Raw genomic sequence first — 23,651 nt, forward strand, 5'->3', positions numbered from 1 at the left:
CAGGTGAATTTTTGTTTTTCCTTGATTAATGATTTTCGTTGATAACTTAGTATCTTCTTCTTCTTTTTCTTTTTTTATCGATGCCATGATGCTAAAGAAATAAAAAATCTTTTAATACTAATGAAATATAAATTATAAATACCGTGAATTTTTAACTCACTCGATCGAATAAAATTCAGACTATTCGTCTTGTTATTGAGTAATTTAAAGGAAATTAAATTGAAAAATGAATTATACTTTACAACATTAATTAACGTTTAAACTTTTAATTAATTAATATAAAAGAGTGTAAAAAGTATAAAAAATTACCTCAATTTAAAGAACAAATGAACAGTAAAGTTGCCGCTCGGACGATTCGATATCTTATCAATGAATATATTAAAATCTCTATCTAATTAAACTATACGAATAAATATCGGAATATTCTAAAAACAAGTAAGATATATAAATAAATATACGCGTTGAAATGATTCATTAGAAAGTAATAAAGTTATTTCTTACCTCCCCTCCTCCAATAGTTAAATTTCTAAGATAGAAAATAATATAATTCGTGGATAGTTTCACGGCTAGTTCGCGTATTGATAAGCGCGCCGAATTTAAAATAAAGAAAGTGTAAGAAATAAATCGAGTGAAGGGTGGCGCGCGAACTAAAGTCTACAGGTAGTTTAAAAATGGCGGCGGACAGGTAAAACGTAACTCGAGCGAGTGGAGAGATTATAAATGCGAACTGTCACCAACGAAAGATAATAAATAACAATAAGAAGATAACCTTATTGTGAATGAAAAAACAAAACGGAATAATCACTAAAGTGTATTCATTAATAAATTAAACTTATTATATTATTGTTATCACTATTATATCCTGTGATAGTCTCTTTATCTATTTTCCTTTTGCCAGCGTGGAATTTCTAAAATTTCTTCAACTCGTTATAAAATAAAAATAAAAAGAGTAAAGTGTTGATAGTGGTCATGATGATAATAATATATTTTCACCGGTCAAAAAGCCACCGAGCTTTCCTCGTCGTGTGATATCGAACGTAGTTAGTAGCTTGGTGGCTGCACGAAAGAGTAACAAAAAAGGAAGTGGTGGAGACAGAGGAGGAGGAAGAGGAGGTGGAAGAGGTAGCGGTGGAGGAAGAGGAAGAGGAGGAGGAGGAGGAGAAAAGTCCCCTTTGAGTTGCCGTGTGCATGCAGGTGCGTAAAGGTAAACCGGCCCATCGTCTACGTCGTCTACGTTGAGTATGTTGAGCCGATGCATATACACGTTTCTTTTTCCTTTTTTTTTTTAATTGACCTTCGTTTATTCACGACAGTCAATGATTGAAAATACGATTTTTCATGACTGTCTAAAATTTTATGATGACAAACATAAACGAATTTATTTAATTTTTCGGTCCCAACTGACCTACTACAATTTTTTCTTTCATTCTAATATACTTTCTTTTTTTTTTAATTAAAAGAAATCATCAACTAACTTTTTAAAATTTCCTTTTCTGTACAAAGAAATTAAACGTTCCAATTTTGATTGTACATGTATTTCTACCTGTTATGTGAGATTAACTCTTTATCGTTCACACATTCGTTCGCCAGTTTTCATTTTCTCTAATGAGATAAGAGACTCAATTATTCAACTCTCTTGTTATTCCACTTCAGATTCTGTTAGGTGATTATTTTTCTCCCTTTTATTTGTATTATATTTTATATCAGTACATATGTTATTTCTAATTTAATTTTCATATATGGTATGGTTTTTTTGGTTGAAAATTTTAATGTAAGGAATTATTTATATAATTTTTTTTTGTAGTTAAATTCTATAACACTTTAAATATCTTTCATAAAAGATTTATTTTTAACGTTATTTGAATAGTAATGAAAATTTAAATATTCTATGATAGCTTTTTGTTTATCTGATTTTAAAATTTTCATTCTAACACTTGAGTCTATTTATTTAAAACATTATTATAAAGTTGTCAAATAGAATGTATATATTAGCATATTATTTTGCAAGAATAATTAACATGTTATGTATATTGTGATTACCTTTTCCATATGTCATAACACTTTCTTTTATATATAATATCATTTTTAATAATATAAAGAAATTCAACTTTATGCTTCATTAATTTGTTGTTAATTGAATATTTTTTTATCTTTGTTTGACTGATATGATATTTGTTGGAAATATATCCTCTTTATAATTTCGCACAGAAAACCATACAGATATCAAATTATTTCCACTCGTTCAGAGAGATATTTTTGTATGTGTGCTGAAACATTTGTACAAATATACGTTTTATCTGACTAAGTAATTGATAAGTTTACTCTGGCACCAGACTGAAATATATAACGAATTCTTTAACAGTTAATCAAAAATATTACATTGTTCGTATATTATTAAAACAATTAATTCTCTGTATTATTTGAAAATGATGATTAGTACTTATTGGAAAATTTTCAAGTATTTTAAAATGAAATCGTTGTGGTATAAACGTAATGGTAAATTTAAATAGTAACTATAATGAACATTTACTCAAAATAAATAACTAATAATTATTATACAAGTTATTATTGTATATGGTTTTAAAAACAATGAAATATGTTTGTTTAGCAGGAAAGTACAGCTGTAAGAACTACAAACACATAACAATGGAACACGCTGATTTAGTAGCGGATATGGTTCGCGTTGAAAGACTAACTACACAAGAACGACTACACCTTGCACGACATAGAAGACTTCAGCAATTAAAAGTGTGGCGTCAGCGTGAAAAAGAATGGCTTCGACATCAAACAAGGCATACAAGCAACAAACGTCATATATATTTTAGTGATAGTGTCATGTTACTAGAAGCTGCTGCAAGAAATGATATAGATGAAGGTAACAATAATAGTGTGTATAGAATGAAATTGCAGTATTACATTATATTTATTTTCTATTATGTTTAGATTTTGTGAATTAATACTAAATGTATTTTTAGTTAGAAGACTGTTAAAAAAGGGAGTCAATCCTGATTCAACTAATGAAGACGGCTTAACTGCATTGCATCAATGCTGTATAGATGACAATGAAGAAATGATGAAGTTACTCGTTGAATTTGGTGCTAATGTGAATGCTGAAGATAGCGAAAAGTGGACTCCATTACATGCTGCTGCTACTTGCGGTCATTTACATCTTGTAAGATATTTAATAGCTAGAGGTGCAAATTTACTGGCTGTTAACGCTGATGGAAATATGCCTTATGACATTTGTGAGGATGAAAAAACATTAGATTGTATAGAAGGTTGGTTTCCTATTTTTATGGTTAATTAGAATAATATATCTTTTTTACTTTTTACATTAATTCGAATTTTCATTGTAGGTGAAATGGCTAGACGAGGCGTTACACAGGAATTAATAGATGAAACTAGAGCATCAACAGAAGTTCAAATGTTAAAAGATTTGCAAAAAATTGTTACCATGGGTGGAGATCTTGAATATAAGGATCATCAAGGCGCTACACCTGTACGTTTAAGAGAGCTTACCTATTAATAAAATTTTATATTATTGAATATATATTTTATGATATAATATTTATAGCTTCACATAGCATCAGCAAATGGTTATTTAAGGGTAGTCGAATATCTTCTTGATCAACATATTTCTACGGATATAGAAGACAATGATAAATGGCAACCTGTTCATGCAGCAGCATGTTGGGGTCATGTACGTAATCATATTACTATTCTGTATTTAAAATATATTCGAATTGTTAAAAACCAATATTAAAATATTGCAGTTAGAAGTTCTAGAGCTGTTGGTACAAAATGGGGCCGATTTAAATGCACGAAATAAACATGATGAAACACCTGCTGGTAAAGACTTATTTTCAAAATAATTAGAAGAAATAATATTTTTATCTACTTTGAATAGCTGTGATGATAACATAAATAATGAACTATAGATATTTGTGAGGACCCTGAAATTAGAGAACGCATAGTTGAACTTAAAACGGAACAAGAAAGTAAACGACTGCGAGAAGCACAAGGAAGACGGGTACGAAGATCGCAAAGTATAAATACACGTACTCAAAGTGTACGACGAACATCAATCAGAGATAAAGTTCTTACAACAAAGAAGGATGCACAAGAAGAAGCAAGACTGAGGTTACAAGCACAACAGGTAAAATGATTTCATTAATTAATGAATATATATTATAGTAAATCTTTAATTAGAAAGTACCAAATTTTAATTTGATTTATTTTAGACGTATGTTAGTATTCCAACTCCTAATCTTCCACAAACAGAAAACAGCACAAATACGCAAGACATGGTAAATAATGAAACTGATTCAAGTACATTGACCCCTGCTGTACGTAAGGGACCTGAAGGAAAGGACAATGATTCCTTTCTGCATGAAGATGTTGATAAAGATTCAGGTACATTCCAATTCTTTTTATGCTTGTGTATTGGTTGTGGTTTTGTAGAACACTGTGTAAATGGTAGCTTTATCCCAAAAATCATAAAATTGAACATTTTATTTTATACCATGATATTAATATTCACACATAACTATAATTTTGTATAATATACAAAGTAAGATTATGTTATGTATGTATATTAAGAAATATTGCATCTCTCTCTTTCTCCTTCTGATTATTTCAGTCAATGATTATCTAATAATTAAATTTTTAAAAATGAAATTAATTTGAAGTCTATGTTAATTAACGTAGTTTAAAAATTGTAATTATATAAATGGAAGACTCTGCGTATAGTTTATGAGCTCTGCGTATAATCCAAATACGTGGTCCAAATATGTTAGTTACCTGTCATTTACCTGCTTTTCTCTTTTTCATTACTGCGTGCTCCTGACTAATTCTGAGGTTAGTTTTCTATGTCACTTTCCTATTTCTTTAATCACTTTTTTGAGCAAAGTATTTTAATTGATTTTTTAAAACCTTGTATATACATTGCAATCATGCATATATATATAATTTATATTTATACAACATTTTCAGTACATTTGTTTATCAATATGGCTCAAGTGTTCTGTAGAAGTTCTGTACTAAATCACTTCACTGAGATAATACATTTGCTTGGCTTATATTTATTAAATATTTATTGAAAAAAGTTTGATAATTAAATAATTATAATCTTTTGCCAAATATAAAATTCTTCCCATGTGTTTGAATAGATTTTTCAACTTGAGAATAATAGGAATTTCTAAAAAAAAATGGATAACAAGTATTAAAAACGCAATGAAAAAGAAGATAGTTTAATTACTCTTTAGAAATCAATATAAACTATACTCATTAGGAATTTATAGATCACATATACATTTAAAGAATTATCATCATTTATTACATTATTAATTGAACACAAAATACCAAATAATTGATGGCCTACGGTGTAGTAGAACAGCATGATTATTATATTACAATTTTATGAGCTTTTATGTAATCTACATTTATCATGAACTTTCTATATATTGTATGTATATAATTGGTGCTTGATAAGCACCTTACTGTATCTTATCATCTTCTAAGATTATTAAGAAATAGATGAATAGTATTGAATAGAATCATATTAGTCAATTTAATAAACATATCAGTTATAGGATTTGGTGATATAAAACATATTTGCAGATCTTGTTGCAAATTTATAATAAGAGTTTATTATATGTAAATAAACATAATGTCATAAAAAAAAAAGATATTATTATAATTAATATTTGATCTCAATACTATTCAATCTACTACGAGTTAACATATAGCTAAATTGTTAAATTATAGTAGCTTGTTAAAATGCAGTAAAGTTGCTTTAGTAATATTGAACTTTTATAATAATGACATTTCGTTAATAGTATGTTATTATTGTAATAGAGTCATTATTATACGTAGAGACATAGAATTGAAAGAAATAATAACAAAATCTAGTTCCTCTTTTGAATTTGATAGATAATAATTATATTCTATATATTCATATACACATTGACTTAAAAGAAAAACGAAAAAAAAAAAAATAAATAAATAAAAGACTTCGATCTGCAACATGCTATATAATACTCTGTATATGCACACTGGTGATATGGTATTTATTTATGCGATGTTTAATGCTTACGCTCAAGCATGTCATGCTTAATGCATGAGAATAGTTGAAAACATCATTTCCAACCATAATCAGTGCATAGCATATAAGGGGTTAGGTGAAGGGATCGCAAAATGGATTTACAACGAAAAGAAGTTGAGCTTGAAGGAAAATAGCACTGGATTTACCTATTTGCCTCAGCAGTGACAGGACCTGACGTACCAGTTGGCAGCCAGCAACCTATTTACTCGACAGATGATACCAATGGAAAGATCAACATACACGTGTCTGTAGTTTTTGTCAAATCTCTATCAGATTTGAAAAAGAAGAGGGCGCAAAATCGACATATATCAAGTGGTTCCGTGGATACTAATGGAAATGGTTTTCCAGTTGTACCAGTTTCATCTATATCCAACTCTGATTTGGGCACAAGTGACTTTCAACGATTTACTGGAAACACAAGTGAAATTATTGGTGATAACCATTCAGAAAAGAGTTGTTGTACTGTTATGTAAAATGTACATATATATAAGGAGAAAAAGTTACACATCACTAAACTAAATGTTCCTTGAACACACATGGTAAATATATCCATCTATTCGTATTGTTTTTTTTCTCTTCTTTGTTTTTAAAGATCAAATTTTAATTGCATTGATCTGTACTTTAGTTCTTAGATTTTTCATAGATCAAATTTCTTATGATATTAGAAATATACTTTTATATATACTTAATTACCCTTATTGGGATTCCTGAAGAAGCATTGCATTTTATGTAATGTATGTTATTAATAATAGTATTTTAAAATGTTATATAAGATCAATTTTAGAAATGTTATCCTATTTTGGAATGATTAAATATGTACTTAAACAAGTTATATATAGTGATAATGTATATTATAGTTCAATTTTTGATTATTCTTTAATTTGTACATAAACTATCATTTGTATTTATACTATTAATTAGTTCATAATTTTAATTCTTTCGTTTATACAATTTTAATTATTAATTTATGAGCACAATGGTCTTGTGCAGAACTGAGAGTAATTTCTTTTTGCTTTTTTATATATATGGTAGAGAATCTAACTTGTTCTTTAATAATATATATATAATAAAAAAAACCTTTTATTAACGTTTCAAAATTTCTCTCCATATATTGTATCAGTTCTTCACATGACCCTTGTTGTACAGATTTTTATTTATTTAAAAAAAAAAATATTCTAAAAAGAGAGTAGACTTTTATATATATATATATATATATTTATATCCGTATTAAACAATTATCTTTTCATAAGCAGCAGCCAAACATAAGACTACACTCAATATCTTCCAGTCTTTTTTATAAAATATAAAATGTGTAATAATTATATAAGTGCTAATTTTGTATTAATTTAAGCAGCCAAATTTTTATATCTACTTCTGCTTCTACAAAATGTAATATTATATATATATATTTTACATTAGCATGTTAAGTACTTAAAATGATGTCTTTAATTATAAAACAAATAACACCATTGTAATTTAAATATATTTCACATTGTTATTTAAAAAGAGTATTAGAAAAGAAAATAATGAAATTTTCCAAATTACATATATGTTAAATGTCTATTTATGAAGTAAAAAAAAAGCTTAAAGACATCTATTTTTTTAAAAAAAATGTGTTATAATATATTTGTCACATGATTGTAGGAAGATAAATTAATACATAATTGTAAATTACCAATTCTTATGAAAGAAAAATAATTATAAATAATTTGGGCTTTTAATTGTCCAAATTGAGATATGAACCTTATTCATCAAATCATTATATTATATTTAAATTAACAAATATTTCAGAATGCGATTAGTTACAGAAATAAAGAATTTTCTATGACATATTAGAATACTAAATATATCAGTATTCTTGAAAAAAATCTTATTAATGAATAGATATCTGCTGTAAAATATATGTATCAAAAATATAGTCATTTTTATTTAACAATATTATTACCGTACAATTGGAATTGTTATTATTTGAGCTGTTAATTAAAATGTCATTACTAATCCTAAATACAATTGATTAATAAGAAAGAAAAAGAAAGCCTATATTATATATATTATATATATAAATAACATATAATGAATAACCAATTATATCTTCTTATGCATAATCAGTATCGATGTGTTCAAAACAAAAAGAAATATAATAGTTATAAATATTCTTGCAATAATTATAATTTTCTTAAAATTTTACGTGTAATATTACAAATATTCATTGAATTAAATTTAATATAACATTTATATATATGAACGAATGCAGATATCTTCCTAACTTCTATAAAAAATTTCAAATAGACTAATACAATTAATGTTATTGGTAGGCAAGCATTCAAATGTAAGATTATTATTACATCTTACATAACATTACTTGTCTATATGTCTCTCTCATGACAATATATATGTATAACCAAAAATTTATTAAGTAGAAAGTTGAAATAAACATGGAATTATATATGCACATCTGTCACTATACGTACTTATTCAATATTAATTAATTAGATGATATAGAACGTGTTTTTTTTTATCATGTATTTATTGCAATACATAAAATATTTAATTTATTTATTATAACATCTTTCATTAGAATTATATTACAGGAAATAAGATAATTATTGAACATTTTCATATTATTAGATAATTCATTGTCTTTTAAAGAGAACAATATAATAGATAGTATTATGTAATGCAAAATATATATATAAATTATATTGTATTAAATAATTTAAATTATTATATATATGGTATTTATAAAACATTCTGATATGGTGCTCATCATATTGAAGACAAAAAATTGTATATAATAATTATTAATGATTAAACAATTATATGTAAATATAACGATCAGTTACTTAAGTAAAATTGAAAGATATTTGTTTGTCTCTTATATAATAATAATATTAATAATAATATTTATCTTATATCATTTAACTTTATATATTTTTATATTTTATTATTCTCCTTTTTCATTCAAAAATAGTGTAACCTTACATTAGGAATTGTTCTTAATACTATAACTCAAATATTAAAAATAGTATAATATATTTCATTTGATCATCATTACAACTTAGATTTTTATATGATAAAAATTCTATGAAATATAAATGTTCAAAATATAATAACCATTTTTAAAATATATTTTTATTTTCTTTGTAAAGATACCTTTTTTTTTAAATATAAAGTTGTTTATATTTCTGCCTATACTATATTGTACAGGTACTTTGTTTTTAATCGGTTTAAATTGCAATTACATTTGCATTTATAATACATATATTCCCGATTTTTAAAAATCACTTCTGCATAAGCAATGTCTTTGCAAAAATTACAGCGTAAGCAATTACATTATTATAACATCACTATACAATTATATTTAAACAAATGCAATGTAAACACATGTGGTTTTTGTTGTTTATGTAAATAAGTCATGTTTACATTTATAATCTCAATGATAGTACTCTTTTTTTTTTATTCTTATATTCTCGATAGAAGTATGAATAATACTGTAGATGTAAAATAACTAAATATATGAAATATCATTCACATTTATATATATGAAAAGAAGAAGTTTGTAATATCCACAGAACTATGTAACGTTAATAAATTTAACTAACTATATCTTACACAACATGATATAAAAATCCAAATAAAAAGTGATTTTATATAATACTATTTATCTAAACTTTATAATAAATATTTCATAATTAAATTTTTAACAGAAGAAACATTTTGTGTGTATCTATTAATTAAACAATTTAATAATAAAACTTTATAAATTATACTAAATTAAGCAACAGATTTCCTTGTAAAAAGGAATTAATTTCGTCAGTCTACACCTGCTCAGTAAAATTCATTTTAATTGATTTCTTTAAATAAGCTAGCAATATAGACCAGTTCCTTGATTTTTAATAAGATATTTTTTTAAATATTGTGCAGCTTTATCACTAAGTCCAAGATTTGGTAAATCTTTTTCAAATTGTTCTAACGTTCCAGCCCCTGCTATATACCCATTCAATTTAGCTGCTAGAGAAGACGAACGTAATATTTCACCAGTTGTAAGACCAGTAGTTTCAATCAACCATGGATGATTTTGAAGACGATACTTTTGATGATAGCTAAAAATACAAATAAAATTAGAATTTAATAAATTATACATAAGAACAAAATAAGTTCTATGTATAACTTACTCTTCTGCTGGATAAAACTTTTCAAACGGTTTAATCTCAGTTAGAAAAGTTTCTCTGCGTTCACGTTGTTCGTGGTCTTTAGATTTTTCAGCAATCATTTTTTGTTCTTCATCGTGATATAAAATTAACGACATATACTGCAAATTTCAAAATTACATTAAATAAAGATATTAACATAAATCTAATATTAAAATTAACTAAGAAAAAAAGCATAATTACTTGTCGTTTAATTTTAGTGATTAAACTATACTCATGATTATTCCAAAATAGATTAAGCAATTGAGCATATGACACAACATCTGGATCAAATTCAATGTCAATAACTTCGGTATGATCTCCCCTGTTATGGAAAGATAAATATGATCAAAAATGATACAAGCGATTATTAATCAAATAGAATGAAAATTAAACAAAAAAAATATATTACATATTTTTATATGTTGGTGACTCTTTGGTACCACCTGAGTAACCAACTGAAGTCCTTATGACACCGGGTAAAGCTCCAAAAAGGGAATCACCAGCCCAGAAACATCCCATGCCAAAAGTGGCACGTTTTCCTTCAACTTCCTCCAACTGTCCAGGCATTTTCTTCGGAAGACAAAAGTTACATTCGTACACATCACTGCTACACACATCGTAGGATAAGGAACAGTTACCAAGATAAGAGAACACCGTTCGTGGCAATGAAAATAGTAGAATCATCGTTAATAATAAATTGATAACATTTAATCTATTTAATATATGTAATATCATTTTCTAACTCTTTTTTTATAAACTTTATATAAAATATAAAAAAATCAAATATAACAAGATTGATCAACTAAAAAATATTACAATTAGATAATTCAAGTTCAAAGAACACGACACACGTGCGAACTAACGCGTCCACGTGTAATGACTGTGTTGCGTTAATTTAAACGCGCCGAATATAAGTGCTCAGACCATTGAACATACACAAGAATGCGCGTGACTTATCAAGGCTAACCAACCGGTGGTATCGAGACTAGACAAGTGTAATACCTTATTTAATAATAATTCTAATCAAAGTTTATTTTTAAATTTATCATTTTAAAAGAAATTCTGTTGACAATTAGAAAAGTAAATTTTTTGTTATTAATATTAGATATAATAAATTTTTTTTTAAATAATAATTTATATAGTTTCAAAATATCGAATCGTGTAAAAGCACCTTAACGTTTCAAAACCATAAATAGAAGAATTAAATTGAAAAAGCATTGATTTTTAATTTGCATGATCATCTTAAAATTCATTTACAAATTTTAACAATATATTTCTTACCCAAATAATCTAATATATTAAATGATTATAATTTAATAATTAAGTTAGATGATTAATTTGATATCCCACTGTTAGTGCGCGAAAAATTGAAAATATTATCTAGATAAATTTATAGTTATAAAGTAAAAAAGTTATTTTAAAATAAGATTAATTTGTTATATTGAATTATACCAATGTTACGTAAAATTGTATGTGCGATGAAGTATAATTCTAAATAAATTTTACCTACGTTGGATGATGAAACGAATTAGATCTGTATAATCTAAAAGAAGAGTCTTCGTTTGAGGAGTCAAAAGACGGAATGAATCGAATGATTCTTCGCAAAGTTGAAGTCACTAAGCAACCGATTCGAGTCGAGCTACACTTTTTATCTCCGCTTACCCTTTGTCCGTGTATCCCCTTCTCTATCATTTGTTTCAGAAACCAGTGCCGTATATCAATAAAGACGATCATGCGAAAATTTAAGTATTATTATTTTACATTATGAAGAATAATGGCTACAAAATTATATTAAGTAAGTTATAAAGTTAAATAATATTGTAAAATATTACAAACAGTAATAGGTAAACAAATAAAGGTAGAAATTATTTGAAGAAATGAAAAAAAATAAGAAGAAAGAGAACAGTACAGAATATTAGGTTTACTTTTCTTATCAGCCTATTTTTGTTACGCTCATGTTTTGTTACAAGGAGGAGGAACATTCATATGTGGTTATGAACAGAGTGGGGAAATTTCTTTAATACTCAGAGGGTTAAACGTCTTAGTATCCCCGCATCATAAAATTTGTCTCTTCTCCTACCCCCTCGTCGGTCATTTTTCGCAAATCATTCTTCCAATAACTGACACTTCCTTATGGGTTTTTTTTTAAGAACGTCCTTGTTCCTTCTTTTTTGTTTTTACAAACATATTTATTTTTTAACATCTTTTTCCACGCTAAAAATTCATTTCTAATAATTGCAAATTGGTATTTAAATTTTGTAACAAACATCACGTGATCACGTATTTTTTTCATAAACACTTTAATTTTATATGACTATTGTTCTTGACATAATTATAAAATAAAATTAATTATTTTTAGCTTATTTTTATAATTCTTATTCAATTCGAATTATTTATTAAAGTAATTTATTGTTATTATTGTTTTTTTCTTATATTTAATTGTACTATTAAAAAAATAATTTTATTTAAATTATGATTATTTTTAAATGTTCAACAACCAATTAGACGGGCTTAATTTTTTGTCCAATAGTAACAATCGAAAGATAGTAACGATTTCAGTAAAATAATAAGAGAAAAAAGGAGGGAACAAAATTCTAGCTTACCTTATCATTTACGTTGGAAGAATAATTTCGCAAACGAGTGCCAATTTTTGTCGTCCTTTTACAAGTTCTTAAAATAAATGATGATGCCATTGCCAACAAAATTTCTAATTTTTTCTAAACAATTGTAACGTTTCGTATAATAAAAAAAAGGTTAAGACGTTAAGATTAGGTATTCTCTTTGAGTGTAAGAATTTTCTGTTTCCATGTAACTCAAAAAATCATTTTTTTAAATTAATATTATATCTAATAATTGATAATTATAAATCTTTAACAGATCACACTGAAAAATATTGAGGTTAGGCGTAATACGATCAACCCTAAATGCTTACACTGTTTCACACTATTCAAGGTAAGAACTAAGCGCATGTACCGAAAATATAAACTAACATGTGCGAAAAGAATCAGATGGGGTTAAGTATATCATCCTTCGATACCTATTACATTATTATCAAACAATATAATATAATATCAATATTAATAAATAACCCCTATCATATCATTTTATTTCTAATTATTAAATTATAAAAAACGATCGACAAATCAAATTTAATTATATGTAAATACTTTTACAAATAATTCGTTAGATAATCGAGATAAAAGATAAACTCCATATCGATTATATAAGATCGCATTAGATGTAAAAATTCGCGGGAATTAATGCGAATTTCAAATAAATTTTTACTGACTTAAATTAGAAAAAAAATATTTAAATTCAATTCACGCGCAAATCATTTTAATTCGATAATTGATCGATAGATAGTTTATCATCACCTTGTGGGTCAGTTAATATTTCTTTATATATCGTACTAAGGACAATTGACGATTTATGAAGTTTAATAATCTACGATTACTAGTGAGTTGCATCAGAAAAAGCAAGTGGTACAAGTTTGATTAAATAAAATTACAATTGCGGGACAGTGACTGATGTAATCTCTCTTCTGACAGTGCTAAGCTTTTGACCGGCACATTTAAAGCTCTTCTGTCAGTGATACTGTTATCATTAAATTCATCATCAGTTTAGTTGGGATGTTGGCTATGTAATTTTTTATTTTTTTTTTTGTATTTTTGTCTAGTCATTAATATGTCATTTAATATCGAGATAAGATGCAAATAAATGTTTTATATTATTTTTTTATATTTTTCTAGTTATATGTTATTGAAAGAAGATCTTCATGTAATCTATTTCTTACAGAAAACTTTTTTATGATATTGTGCGTGCAATACATATTAAGTTGTTGCATCAGATCAATTTCTTTGTCAAAGTTATTTAACTTAGTTTTATTATACTCAACTCATTGTCTTTCTGACTTTTCCAATAAACTTATTTAATTTTGTTTATTTTATAAGATTTTTTCTATTTAAATGATAGTTTTAAACTAAACGAATACAATGTGCAATTATTATCATTCTCTTGTGTTTTTGAGGTTAGAAATATACATAGATTCGTTTGACTGATGCACGTGCATGATCTTTATTAGCATGTATCCCGATATTTTATTATATATTTCTTTTATAATGATAGTATTTAATGTATTTAACTAAATATATTTTTTATAGGTTATAATATAGTTATTTTTATGAAAATACAGAGAGAAGATATCATTGAAAGAAATATTAATTGTGAAGCACTATTTTCATAAAAATATTAATTATATAATTTATTACAACATGGTAACTTCAATGGGATCTATATGCAGCACTCTTGGTATCGATAGAGTGGACATGCTTGGAAGAATAATTTTAATTGAAGAGCAACATGGCTGTGATGCTAATTTCTTAACAAATGCAGTTATTTCTAATGCATTGGAAAAAGACTATGGAATTTGTTTTGTACTTTTTCATAATACATTTAATCATTATCACAACGTGGGTATGAGAAGTGGTTATAATTTAATGACGTTAAAGGAAAAGGGTAAAGTAACTTTTGTTGAACCCATGAAAGAATTAATGCATAATGTAAATGAGATATGCATGGATACTGACATTATGGATGTTGGTAATAGAATTCTCTCTGATTTAAATAATACAGATAAAACTGTGGTTGATAACATGTTTAAACTTTTAAAAAATAGCTATAAGGAAATGACAAGTCAAAATGAAAAAGTTTTAATAATTATAGAAGATATTTCTCATTTGTCCGATTTAGGATTAAGTTTTAGAGACTCTATGCACTACGTAAAGTGTATAAGATCACTTATGGAATCTTATCCAATGACACAGTTGTGTATTACAGTACATACATATCAAAATAATGTACAAAGTTCTATTCCCGATTTTATTAGTAATAATTTGAAATATATAGCAGATCTTGTTCTAATAGCAGAACCATTAACAACTGGTCATTCGAGTGATGCTTCTGGGAAAGTAACAGTTAATTGGAACATAGATTCTGTAAGAATAGAATATCATTGGACAGAAAAAATGATATATTTATATAAATTACTAGATTGGCATGTAAAAATATTTGCTCCCGGTGCAACAACAATATCTGTAACATAAAAGATTTTTTAATAAAAATATTCATGAGTAAAATTATTTTATTATTCTTAGTGTTTATCCTTTTACTGTTAATAGACTGAAGAAATCACTATAATGGATAATCAGCATACTTCATTTAGTGATGCTCAACTTAAATTATTGAACATTTATTTGATATACAAATTGTCAATTGCTTTTGACAGCATTTAAAATAAAAAAGAAAATGGGTTTAAGGCAGAGTAGATACGAAAGTAGTCCTATCCAAAATTATTACAAATTGTCTACCGAAGAATATTTGTTAATTAAAAAATTATGGACAGAGATTGAAAATAAGCCTCAATATTATGGAAATTTATTCTTCACAAGGTTTTTATTTCTTAACTAATTTCACCTAACTATATACTACCGATTGAAATGATGTATGTTAATTTTCTCTCCCAAATATCTTCAGTTTTCTTGAAACGTATCCACAGTACATAAAGTATTATACTTTAAATCCACGTATACCTCTTTGCGTGGATGTTCGCCTTTGCGCAAAATTCACACTAATTATGGAAGCTATAGGATACCTTGTGCTAGATGTTTATGGAAATCGAAAACAATTAGATCGTTTGGTCGGTTACGTCGCTATGGTTCACAAAGATATGCGCTTAGATAGAGGAGACATGACAGTATGTCATTATGGTGACTAATAATAATAATAATAATAATTACTAGTCCATAAAAATACAATTCAATATTTTATTACCATGTAAATATATAGTACTACTCACGAAGACAATTTTTACAAAATTTGCGCGCGCTTTATTAATTTTGTAAATAAGTATATTTTATCTAATCCACACAACCATTGGTAAAATTTATTGGTAAATAAACATATTGGTAAAATTTCCATTTTCTAAAATAATAAATATTTCCTTTAGAATTTTGAAACGAGCTTTTTGCGGTACTTGGAGCAAACCTTTCCAGTTCATATGACTGGAAAATGCCAAGAAGCAATGACAATGTATATTAATAGTATTGTAAACGGAATCGTAAATAAGATGGAGGAGTTTCGTCAATACGAAATCATCGAAACGGATGCAATACCGCGATCGGTAAGATTTAAAAAAAAAAGAAAAACGTCTTCAAATAGGCATATTTGTCTTATATGCAAAATTTTCCATATGCAAATCATATAAGCTCAAATGTTTTTTAATTATCTATTAATTAACTTTGATAGTATAGTACTTCGGTCTTTGTACACTTTGTACCGACAATTTGGTATTCGGTCAGACAATGACATATTGGAAAGACAGAAAAAAGGATTGGGATATGTTATTGAACGATTGGAATGCTAAAAATTCGCCCTTAGAGCCAAGAAATACTATTACGACCAGTAACTATGATAACGCGTTAGCATACGAATTGAAAACCGAGGACGAAACGATCGAATTGCCTGAATTGAAAGTAGAACGTGATGACAAACACAAAGAAGATACCGTTTCAATCGTTAAATCTTCTCTCGTTCAAGAAGTAAAAATATATTTTTTTTAATAATATATACATATGTTACTTGTTTGTAGATTAATTATTGTAAAAAAAACAAATAATTGTTAAGTTAAAGAATAGATCTATAATCGTTTCATAGAAAACGAACGATGATAAGAAAAACGAGTTCAAGGACGAATTACCATCGGAACCTAGGGGAGTTGTGGATAATAAGGAGCATCCTGAGAAAAAGTCGAAGGAATCGAATTCATGGAAATCGTCTGAGTGGAAACAACTAAATTATTCGTCGAGTACGAGTCCTCGAGAAAGACATCGTGCCTTTAGTATAGTCCGGGAGGCCATAGATCCTCAAAGTGATCCTAGAATACTTCGTAGAAGACTCCGAAGTAGTCGAATAGCGGTCAGACCTATTATTAGTGAAATCATCAAGCAGGACGACAACGAGACAGATCTTGAACACGTTCAACTTCGTAAATTCTCTAATACGGCACGTGAAAGGCGTCGAGAGTCGCAAAAGTTTAGTTTCGATCTGAAATGAACAATTAATTGATATAATAAGGTCAATCAATGATGGAAGAAGGGAAAATGTCAAGAACAATATTTCGATTGACAATACTTAAATATTCATCAAAGAAATGATGCATCCTTTAATATTCTCGATACGATCGATTTAAGAAACGTTTATCAAAACTAGTTAACCATATTGTAAATTCACGTTGACATTTATCCTTATCTAACTGTGTCATAAAAGTATATACATAACTTTATTCTTTTTTTATACTATATTAATCGATTTATTTCGGAACGGAATGAATCGATCAAACAAGACGAGTTGTCTCATAATAATAATAAATAAATAAATAATAATAATTTATATATATGCATAATTACTTCAGCTCGGTTTTTCTCGTTCGTTTGTCCTTTTTAATGCGTTATATCGATTATTGCTGCTTTGCGAATATCTTACAGAATCCATGCTATCATCGCTGGATATACGCCGGAGTTTTCTAATCCTTTACAAAAAAAAAAAGTTTTGAACTTATCATTCCTTTCTCGCGTCTCTGTAAATTGGTATTGTCAATATTTAGAAAACAAAAAAGGAAAAATCAAATGTTAATTTATGATAATATTTTTGAAATGAAAATAAATATACTTACGGATTTCTCGTTGTATTTGAAGATGGAATTGGTGGGAAGAGAACTGATGGAGAGATTAGAGGCTGTACTACAGGACCCATTACTCTTTCCACGTCAGGTGGTTCTTGAATGGGTGGTAAGGGTGATTGATCCCAATCAGAATCTGTTGAACTAATTACATAAATTACAATATTATTACCGTAAATTTATTTCCTCTCATCCACACTTTAAAATGTTTCAATTTCTTTTTGATATATCGTGAGTTAATGTGTAACGTGCCAGATAAACATGAAAACAGGGGATGGAAAATCGATGATGGGTTTTATGTACGAAAGAGAAGTTAAAGTTTACACAGTTGGAAAGTATTACTTTGTATTTCCTACGCGATCGATAACACACGGAAGAAAGAAAGAAAGAAATAAAGAAGAGGGTCATCGATGAATTTTCTTTATTGTTGTCTAGTCTTGCCTTTTTTTCAGGATCTATAAGGATACCTTTTGCGACTAGAAAACAACTTTAAAGAGTCTGAACGTCTGATGTAAAAATACTTTCTTTTTTTTTTACTCATAACAAAGTTTATTCCAACAGGCATATATATTTGATGAATAATCATGACTGGTTTGCCGCAATAGAATATCAAGGCGTTCGATAACTACCTACACGCCATACATATAAAAAGTACAACCCAATCGATAATATTCATATTATCGGCTTATATTGTTGTGCATACCTGCTTGGTATTCTGCTGTCGTTATTAAAAGTATCATAACTCAGACTACTAGATATAGGTGGAAGTTTAGCTCCAAATGCTACAGATGAACATGTCAGATCTGCTAGATTACTGTCCACGTATGTTGCAGTTTGGATTTCTTGTTGATATAATAAATATAAATTTTGTAAATCCGGTGGTAAAGTCAAACGTCCATCTGTGAAAAGACTACATCGTTAAAACATTCATATTTTTATTAAACTATTTAACGTACCTTCCATTATACGTCTCTGTCTCGTGATTATCTCATCAGATATTTGTCTTTGTCGATCATAACGCAAAAGTAAAAGTTCTCGTCTTCTAAGTTCGTGTTGTTTTACTAATCTTTCACTTTGAAGCATCATTTTGTCGGCTTCCAGTTCGTGGACTTTTAACATCAACGCTAAAAGTTCACGCTCTTCGTCCGAATTAATGCGAGATGGTAGTTCCTACAAGAAAATTCATTTTAGTTGATATTCTTTGTTCTTTCAAATGTGGATTTATTTATTTTTTTTATACTTACATCTTCTAACGCAACACTTCGTTTTCTACAAGACTCCAGTTCTTTTTCTGTAGCTGCACGCATTTCAACATATCTTTCCTGTTCCTTAGCAATTTCTGTTAATTCAGCCCAAGCTTGTTGTACCAATGAATCATCTTCGAGATCAGTGTCCTCTAGAAGATCTGAAAATATTAAGTATTATTAATCCTCGTCCTAAAATGTATTGATTACATAATTTTGTTCACTTGCCTATATCATCAACTTCTTCTACTTGATAATCAGTTCCAGGACGACGATGTACGGAATCCCTACTCGATCCGTACACTCTGTTGTTTCTTGATTCCCATTGAGAAATTATCGAGTGCTGTTGTTCCGCAGCAATATTTAATCCTAAAAGATGACTGTCCAGTTCCATAAGCTTCCTCCTGTTCGTCAATCATTTTTAAATAAAATTGCAAATAATTATTTTTGTCTAATATCAATTTACTGTCTATAAACATTACCTTAAACGCATTTGTTCTTTAAAAGCGGATACTATTTTTTCTCTCAAAGTTCTAAAATCAGAACCGTGACCATCCTGTTGCTTTTCGTCATATCTGTCCGAAGGTCTATCTTCTTTCATTTTATTCCTTAACCGTGAAATCTCACTTTTCAGATCACTGATAATGTCCCGGTATTGGGCAACGTGAAGATAACTAACGTCAAGAACATTTTTTTCCACCTTGTTAGAAATTTTATTAGCACGGTCCGCATAATTCAAGGTGTTCTTACTCTCGTCACGATGTATACTTGCAGGTGAGACATGAGCAATCATAACTGTGCGACAGTTACCACCAAGTGCTTCTTTGAGTAGTCTGGTCAATTTAGAGTCACGATAATTAACGAATCTGGCACCACCGGATAAAGCTTTGATGCAGTTACTCAATGCCAATAATGATCTGTTAATATGACCACCCTCTTGAAGACGTTTACCTTTGTTCTAAACATACGAATTCGATGTTAATTGGATTGATATAAATAAAAAGAAAATTAATATTCTTTTTTGAAATGTTTCTTGCACCTGAGTTTGTTTGGCTCTCTCCGAACCAGCAAGATCTATCATGAATAGTCTACCCTGCTTCACTTTAGTTCGATGACGTTGTTCACTATCAGAATAGGATGATTGTCTAACAGTGACACTGAGAAGAGCGTGACTCCTCGAAGAAGTTTCGTTAGCAGCCGTTGGCTCAACCATTCTTGCTTTATTGCCTTTGTGAAGGAGTTGCATGACCTGTCGATGCACGAAACATGCTTACGAATAAATAATTATCTTACTACGATGATATCGATCGTTGTGTCAAATTATACATTCAAAGAGTTACACGTGCTTAGAACGTATTATGTATGTGTATGAACGTTCGTTCAAGGAAATCAAGATTCGATCTACGGAATAATCCATTAAGGCTTAATTCCACTTCGGAAATTTGTAGGTATAGACTTGGTAGGAAGATTCCAATCAACTTACTTCCTCGGTTGAATTAGTGGAGACTTCCGTAAGACCCGAAACTTGAACGTTGCGACCTCGAGAATCCTCACGCAATTCCAAATATCCTGTACTAGGGTTCAACAAGTCACGAATATTTTCGTTGTATATTTCTACATAAGACATAGTAACCTGTAAAATTAAATATAATAAAAAATTTAAACGTTAACGAGTTCAATCAAAACTAATAGTATATATTATCAACGATCTTACAGTAAATTCTACGTTGTTCGATAGTTGTCGGGTAGTCAGAAAAATATCATTCAAAGCTCGAACCATGATCCCCGGTTCTGACGATGTTCCAACCATGGTATGAGTTTTTCCAGCTCCTGTAGCTCCATAAGCAAATACTGTAGCATTATAACCATTGAGAACATCTTGTACCAAATTTTTCGTTGTACTTTCGTATACGGCTTCCTATATGATCAATATTTTATTATACAAAAATAATTAATTGAATAATTAATTATTTGTATTATATAAAATTGTTTACCTGCGTTGCATCTTCCCCGAAAACAACATCAAAAAGGTATTGCCGTGGAAATGAACGTTTTGATTTTTCACCAATAACTTCTTCTAGCATAACCATCTGTATAGTTATTTTTATATCTCGTTAGCTTTTATATTTCCATTTTAATTGGATGACATTTAAAATTAGCATAGATCCTTTACCTTATCGTTAATGGCATGAATCGCTCTAGAACCGGTTTCACCTGGTGTTAGGGGCCTTATACGTACAGCGACCTAATCAATAAAACAATTTATATCTAGTTATTGTCTTATCTATATATATATATATATCTTTATAAATGTGTATTTACATAGGGCAATATGTAAAAGGTAGAAATCAACGCATTAAATCTCTGTAGAGAAGGTAATAAGTGATCTTACAAAAAATAGGATAGAAAATCGTCTACTTCCACATCATTAATAATTAATCATTATCAAGTTCAGAAGTTGTAAGTGATTTTATTCAAATCGATTCTCTTGTAGTTATATGTGTGCTCATATTAGCTCAACGACCCATGCTTAATTTTTTATTACGTCTTTCTTCTTCGACACATGCGACATCAGAAGTGCTTGTCACGCGATTATCAAGCAGTTACATGATGAATCATTTCCTATTAACTTTTCTTACATATTTTAAATAATACAGATTCTAATCAATTGCAACATTTAATGCAATACCAGAAGATACCACACGAACATCAAATTGATTTCTTTTTTTTCTTTTAAAATTTTAAATATTAATTTTACGTGTCGTATTATAAATAAAAAAAAAACTCTGTTTTTATTTGTTGAATTTTAATATAATATTAAGTATTAAAAGAAAAATAAGTTTTAGTAGTAATATTTACGTACCCTTAGTTTCTCTTCGATCGTTTTCGATGATCGATCTTTAAAATCACGATGGCCACTGCTACTCGTGCTACTGCTACTTCCACTGCTACTATATTGCGTCATTTTACGACTAACTTTTTAATACGTGATACCATAAACAAATTAATGCAATAAAATCGTATGGTTAATCAGATTAAGTATCATAGAATATATAAAACTATATACATATATAGTTTCTCTTATTCCCAAGTCACAAATTTGTCCATTATACAATAATTATTTTCTACTATTGTAAAAACAAACCAAAAAAAATTACAAAACAAAAAACAATACTTATCGAAGTAAATCTTACATTTTAAATTATTTCCAAATAATAATTTTCAATTAGAAAAAAATAATCGTACACTTTTCCAAAAGAAACTTGTTAACTTTTCAATTTATAGAAATATCGTTTTAAAATTGTTTAGAATCAAATTTTATGAACAAAAATAAAGAATAATTGTTTAGATTTGTATCTTCGCATAAATAAGCTCGATAATGTTATGATTAAATGGTAGATTATTTGTTTTCTTTATTTTTCTTCTTTTTTTTATTCTTCGAGTCGTAAAAGAAGGAATGGTTTCACTCGAGCATATTTTAACGCACGTTATCGGTTAGAGGTCAGACGTCCGACTGAGCTGCGCACCTGTCCACCCTCTCGGACAATATACGTGCGAGCTTAAGCTAGTTTAACTGCTTACCCTCAAGAATTACGAACTTTCCACTACGTTCAAACTTTTCGTGTAAGAGAGGGATACGATTCAAACGTTCTCCCATCGATCATTTTTTAACATTGAATAGTTAAAAGTCACGTGGTTCCTTAACTTCTTCAAAATTATTATATCTAATTGTTAATTATTACTGAAACATAATCTTATCTATCCAATAGAAAGAAAGAACAAATCAAAAATTAATAGCATAATTAAAATATAATAATGTATAATATATTTTGATCAAAACTCGTGTAACTATCTAACAAATCCATTTTCAAATTTATCCCAATTAACGACATCTTTGTATTTCCCAAATTTTGTTTAACTTTTATTACAATAATTTTATCCTTATAATTTTTTTTTTCAAAGAAATATGCATACGCAACTTGTTATTGTAGTTCTAAAAGAAAAATATTTGTTTTTTTTTTCGTTTCTTTGCTAGTCACATTTATTATATTTCGATTTATTTGAAAATTTACGAAGAACTGAAAGAGAATTTCGTTATTTTTTTTGTCAAGGTCTCGATAATCATAAATTATATGTGAATGATTTGTTAGACATAATTCTTTCATGTGTCTGGGTTATAAATAAATCTTAACTTTTTATTATTATGTCAGGATGTTATATGATCTTGTATATACAAAATAAGAAATGCACGGTCGTTAAACCAGTAAGTATAAACGTACTTATGGTTTCACTACGCGTAATTATGCGGTTTTACTATTCTCTTCCAAAGAGACGAAAATAATCAATGCTGAACAAAGTTAAGCATCGAGGTCAGA

At 28.0% G+C, this 23,651-nt stretch overlaps 5 protein-coding genes across 18 annotated transcripts; 3 read left to right on the forward strand and 2 right to left on the reverse strand.

Moving 5' to 3' along the window:
- Nucleotides 1–501: 501 nt before the first annotated feature.
- Nucleotides 502–8,555, forward strand: MYPT-75D (Myosin phosphatase targeting subunit 75D). 8 transcript variants are annotated; one of them, XM_015320607.2, is made up of 9 exons: nucleotides 502–1,204; nucleotides 2,609–2,875; nucleotides 2,976–3,278; nucleotides 3,357–3,499; nucleotides 3,575–3,700; nucleotides 3,774–3,849; nucleotides 3,939–4,156; nucleotides 4,242–4,413; nucleotides 6,263–8,555. In XM_015320607.2, exons 1-9 carry the CDS (start codon nucleotides 1,189–1,191, stop codon nucleotides 6,574–6,576), a joined length of 1,635 nt encoding a protein of 544 aa, XP_015176093.1. In that variant the 5' UTR covers nucleotides 502–1,188; the 3' UTR covers nucleotides 6,577–8,555. The 8 variants fall into 8 exon arrangements, with proteins under 8 accessions (XP_015176093.1, XP_015176095.1, XP_015176094.1 ...); XM_015320609.2 differs by having other exon boundaries at nucleotides 6,266–8,555; XM_015320608.2 differs by having other exon boundaries at nucleotides 2,612–2,875.
- A 658-nt stretch (nucleotides 8,556–9,213) lies between these two features.
- On the reverse strand, nucleotides 9,214–13,041 carry MsrA (methionine sulfoxide reductase A). 3 transcript variants are annotated; one of them, XM_015320502.2, is made up of 5 exons: nucleotides 12,900–13,041; nucleotides 10,706–10,866; nucleotides 10,498–10,618; nucleotides 10,279–10,415; nucleotides 9,214–10,206 (listed from the first exon to the last, which is right to left on the reverse strand). In XM_015320502.2, exons 1-5 carry the CDS (start codon nucleotides 12,987–12,989, stop codon nucleotides 9,969–9,971), a joined length of 747 nt encoding a protein of 248 aa, XP_015175988.1. In that variant the 5' UTR covers nucleotides 12,990–13,041; the 3' UTR covers nucleotides 9,214–9,968. The 3 variants fall into 3 exon arrangements, with proteins under 3 accessions (XP_015175988.1, XP_015175989.1, XP_015175990.1); XM_015320503.2 differs by lacking the exon at nucleotides 12,900–13,041 and adding an exon at nucleotides 11,807–11,967; XM_015320504.2 differs by lacking the exon at nucleotides 12,900–13,041 and adding an exon at nucleotides 11,803–11,966.
- Nucleotides 13,026–15,434, forward strand: LOC107066159 (elongator complex protein 6-like). Of its 4 annotated transcripts, XM_089174765.1 has the most exons (3): nucleotides 13,026–13,083; nucleotides 13,174–13,248; nucleotides 14,457–15,434. In XM_089174765.1, exon 3 carries the CDS (start codon nucleotides 14,568–14,570, stop codon nucleotides 15,396–15,398), a length of 831 nt encoding a protein of 276 aa, XP_089030891.1. In that variant the 5' UTR covers nucleotides 13,026–13,083; nucleotides 13,174–13,248; nucleotides 14,457–14,567; the 3' UTR covers nucleotides 15,399–15,434. The 4 variants fall into 4 exon arrangements, with proteins under 4 accessions (XP_089030891.1, XP_089030888.1, XP_089030889.1 ...); XM_089174762.1 differs by lacking the exons at nucleotides 13,026–13,083; nucleotides 13,174–13,248 and adding an exon at nucleotides 13,379–14,323; XM_089174763.1 differs by lacking the exons at nucleotides 13,026–13,083; nucleotides 13,174–13,248 and adding an exon at nucleotides 13,379–13,936.
- LOC149031819 (uncharacterized) lies at nucleotides 15,424–16,659 on the forward strand. The gene is made up of 4 exons (XM_089174768.1): nucleotides 15,424–15,743; nucleotides 15,829–16,048; nucleotides 16,301–16,474; nucleotides 16,600–16,659. Exons 1-4 carry the CDS (start codon nucleotides 15,601–15,603, stop codon nucleotides 16,657–16,659), a joined length of 597 nt encoding a protein of 198 aa, XP_089030894.1. The 5' UTR covers nucleotides 15,424–15,600.
- LOC107066160 (kinesin-like protein KIF19) lies at nucleotides 16,572–23,069 on the reverse strand. 2 transcript variants are annotated; one of them, XR_016177335.1, is made up of 14 exons: nucleotides 22,139–23,069; nucleotides 21,449–21,520; nucleotides 21,270–21,365; nucleotides 20,990–21,193; nucleotides 20,759–20,908; nucleotides 20,315–20,524; nucleotides 19,758–20,233; nucleotides 19,504–19,679; nucleotides 19,276–19,436; nucleotides 18,988–19,201; nucleotides 18,735–18,930; nucleotides 18,026–18,175; nucleotides 17,760–17,929; nucleotides 16,572–17,397 (listed from the first exon to the last, which is right to left on the reverse strand). XR_016177335.1 is itself a non-coding variant. In XM_089174756.1 (14 exons), the coding sequence occupies exons 1-13, from the start codon at nucleotides 22,238–22,240 to the stop codon at nucleotides 17,761–17,763; spliced, it is 2,328 nt and encodes a 775-aa protein (XP_089030882.1). In that variant the 5' UTR covers nucleotides 22,241–23,069; the 3' UTR covers nucleotides 16,572–17,397; nucleotide 17,760. The 2 variants fall into 2 exon arrangements, 1 of the variants encoding a protein (XP_089030882.1); XM_089174756.1 differs by having other exon boundaries at nucleotides 17,760–17,881.
- Between the last annotated feature and the right edge of the window lie 582 nt (nucleotides 23,070–23,651).

The sequence above is a fragment of the Polistes dominula genome, unplaced genomic scaffold (genome assembly GCF_049000335.1).
Source record: "Polistes dominula isolate Pdom_NZ unplaced genomic scaffold, Pdom_raw_medaka contig_16, whole genome shotgun sequence".
Taxonomy (NCBI): Eukaryota; Metazoa; Arthropoda; class Insecta; order Hymenoptera; family Vespidae; genus Polistes; species Polistes dominula.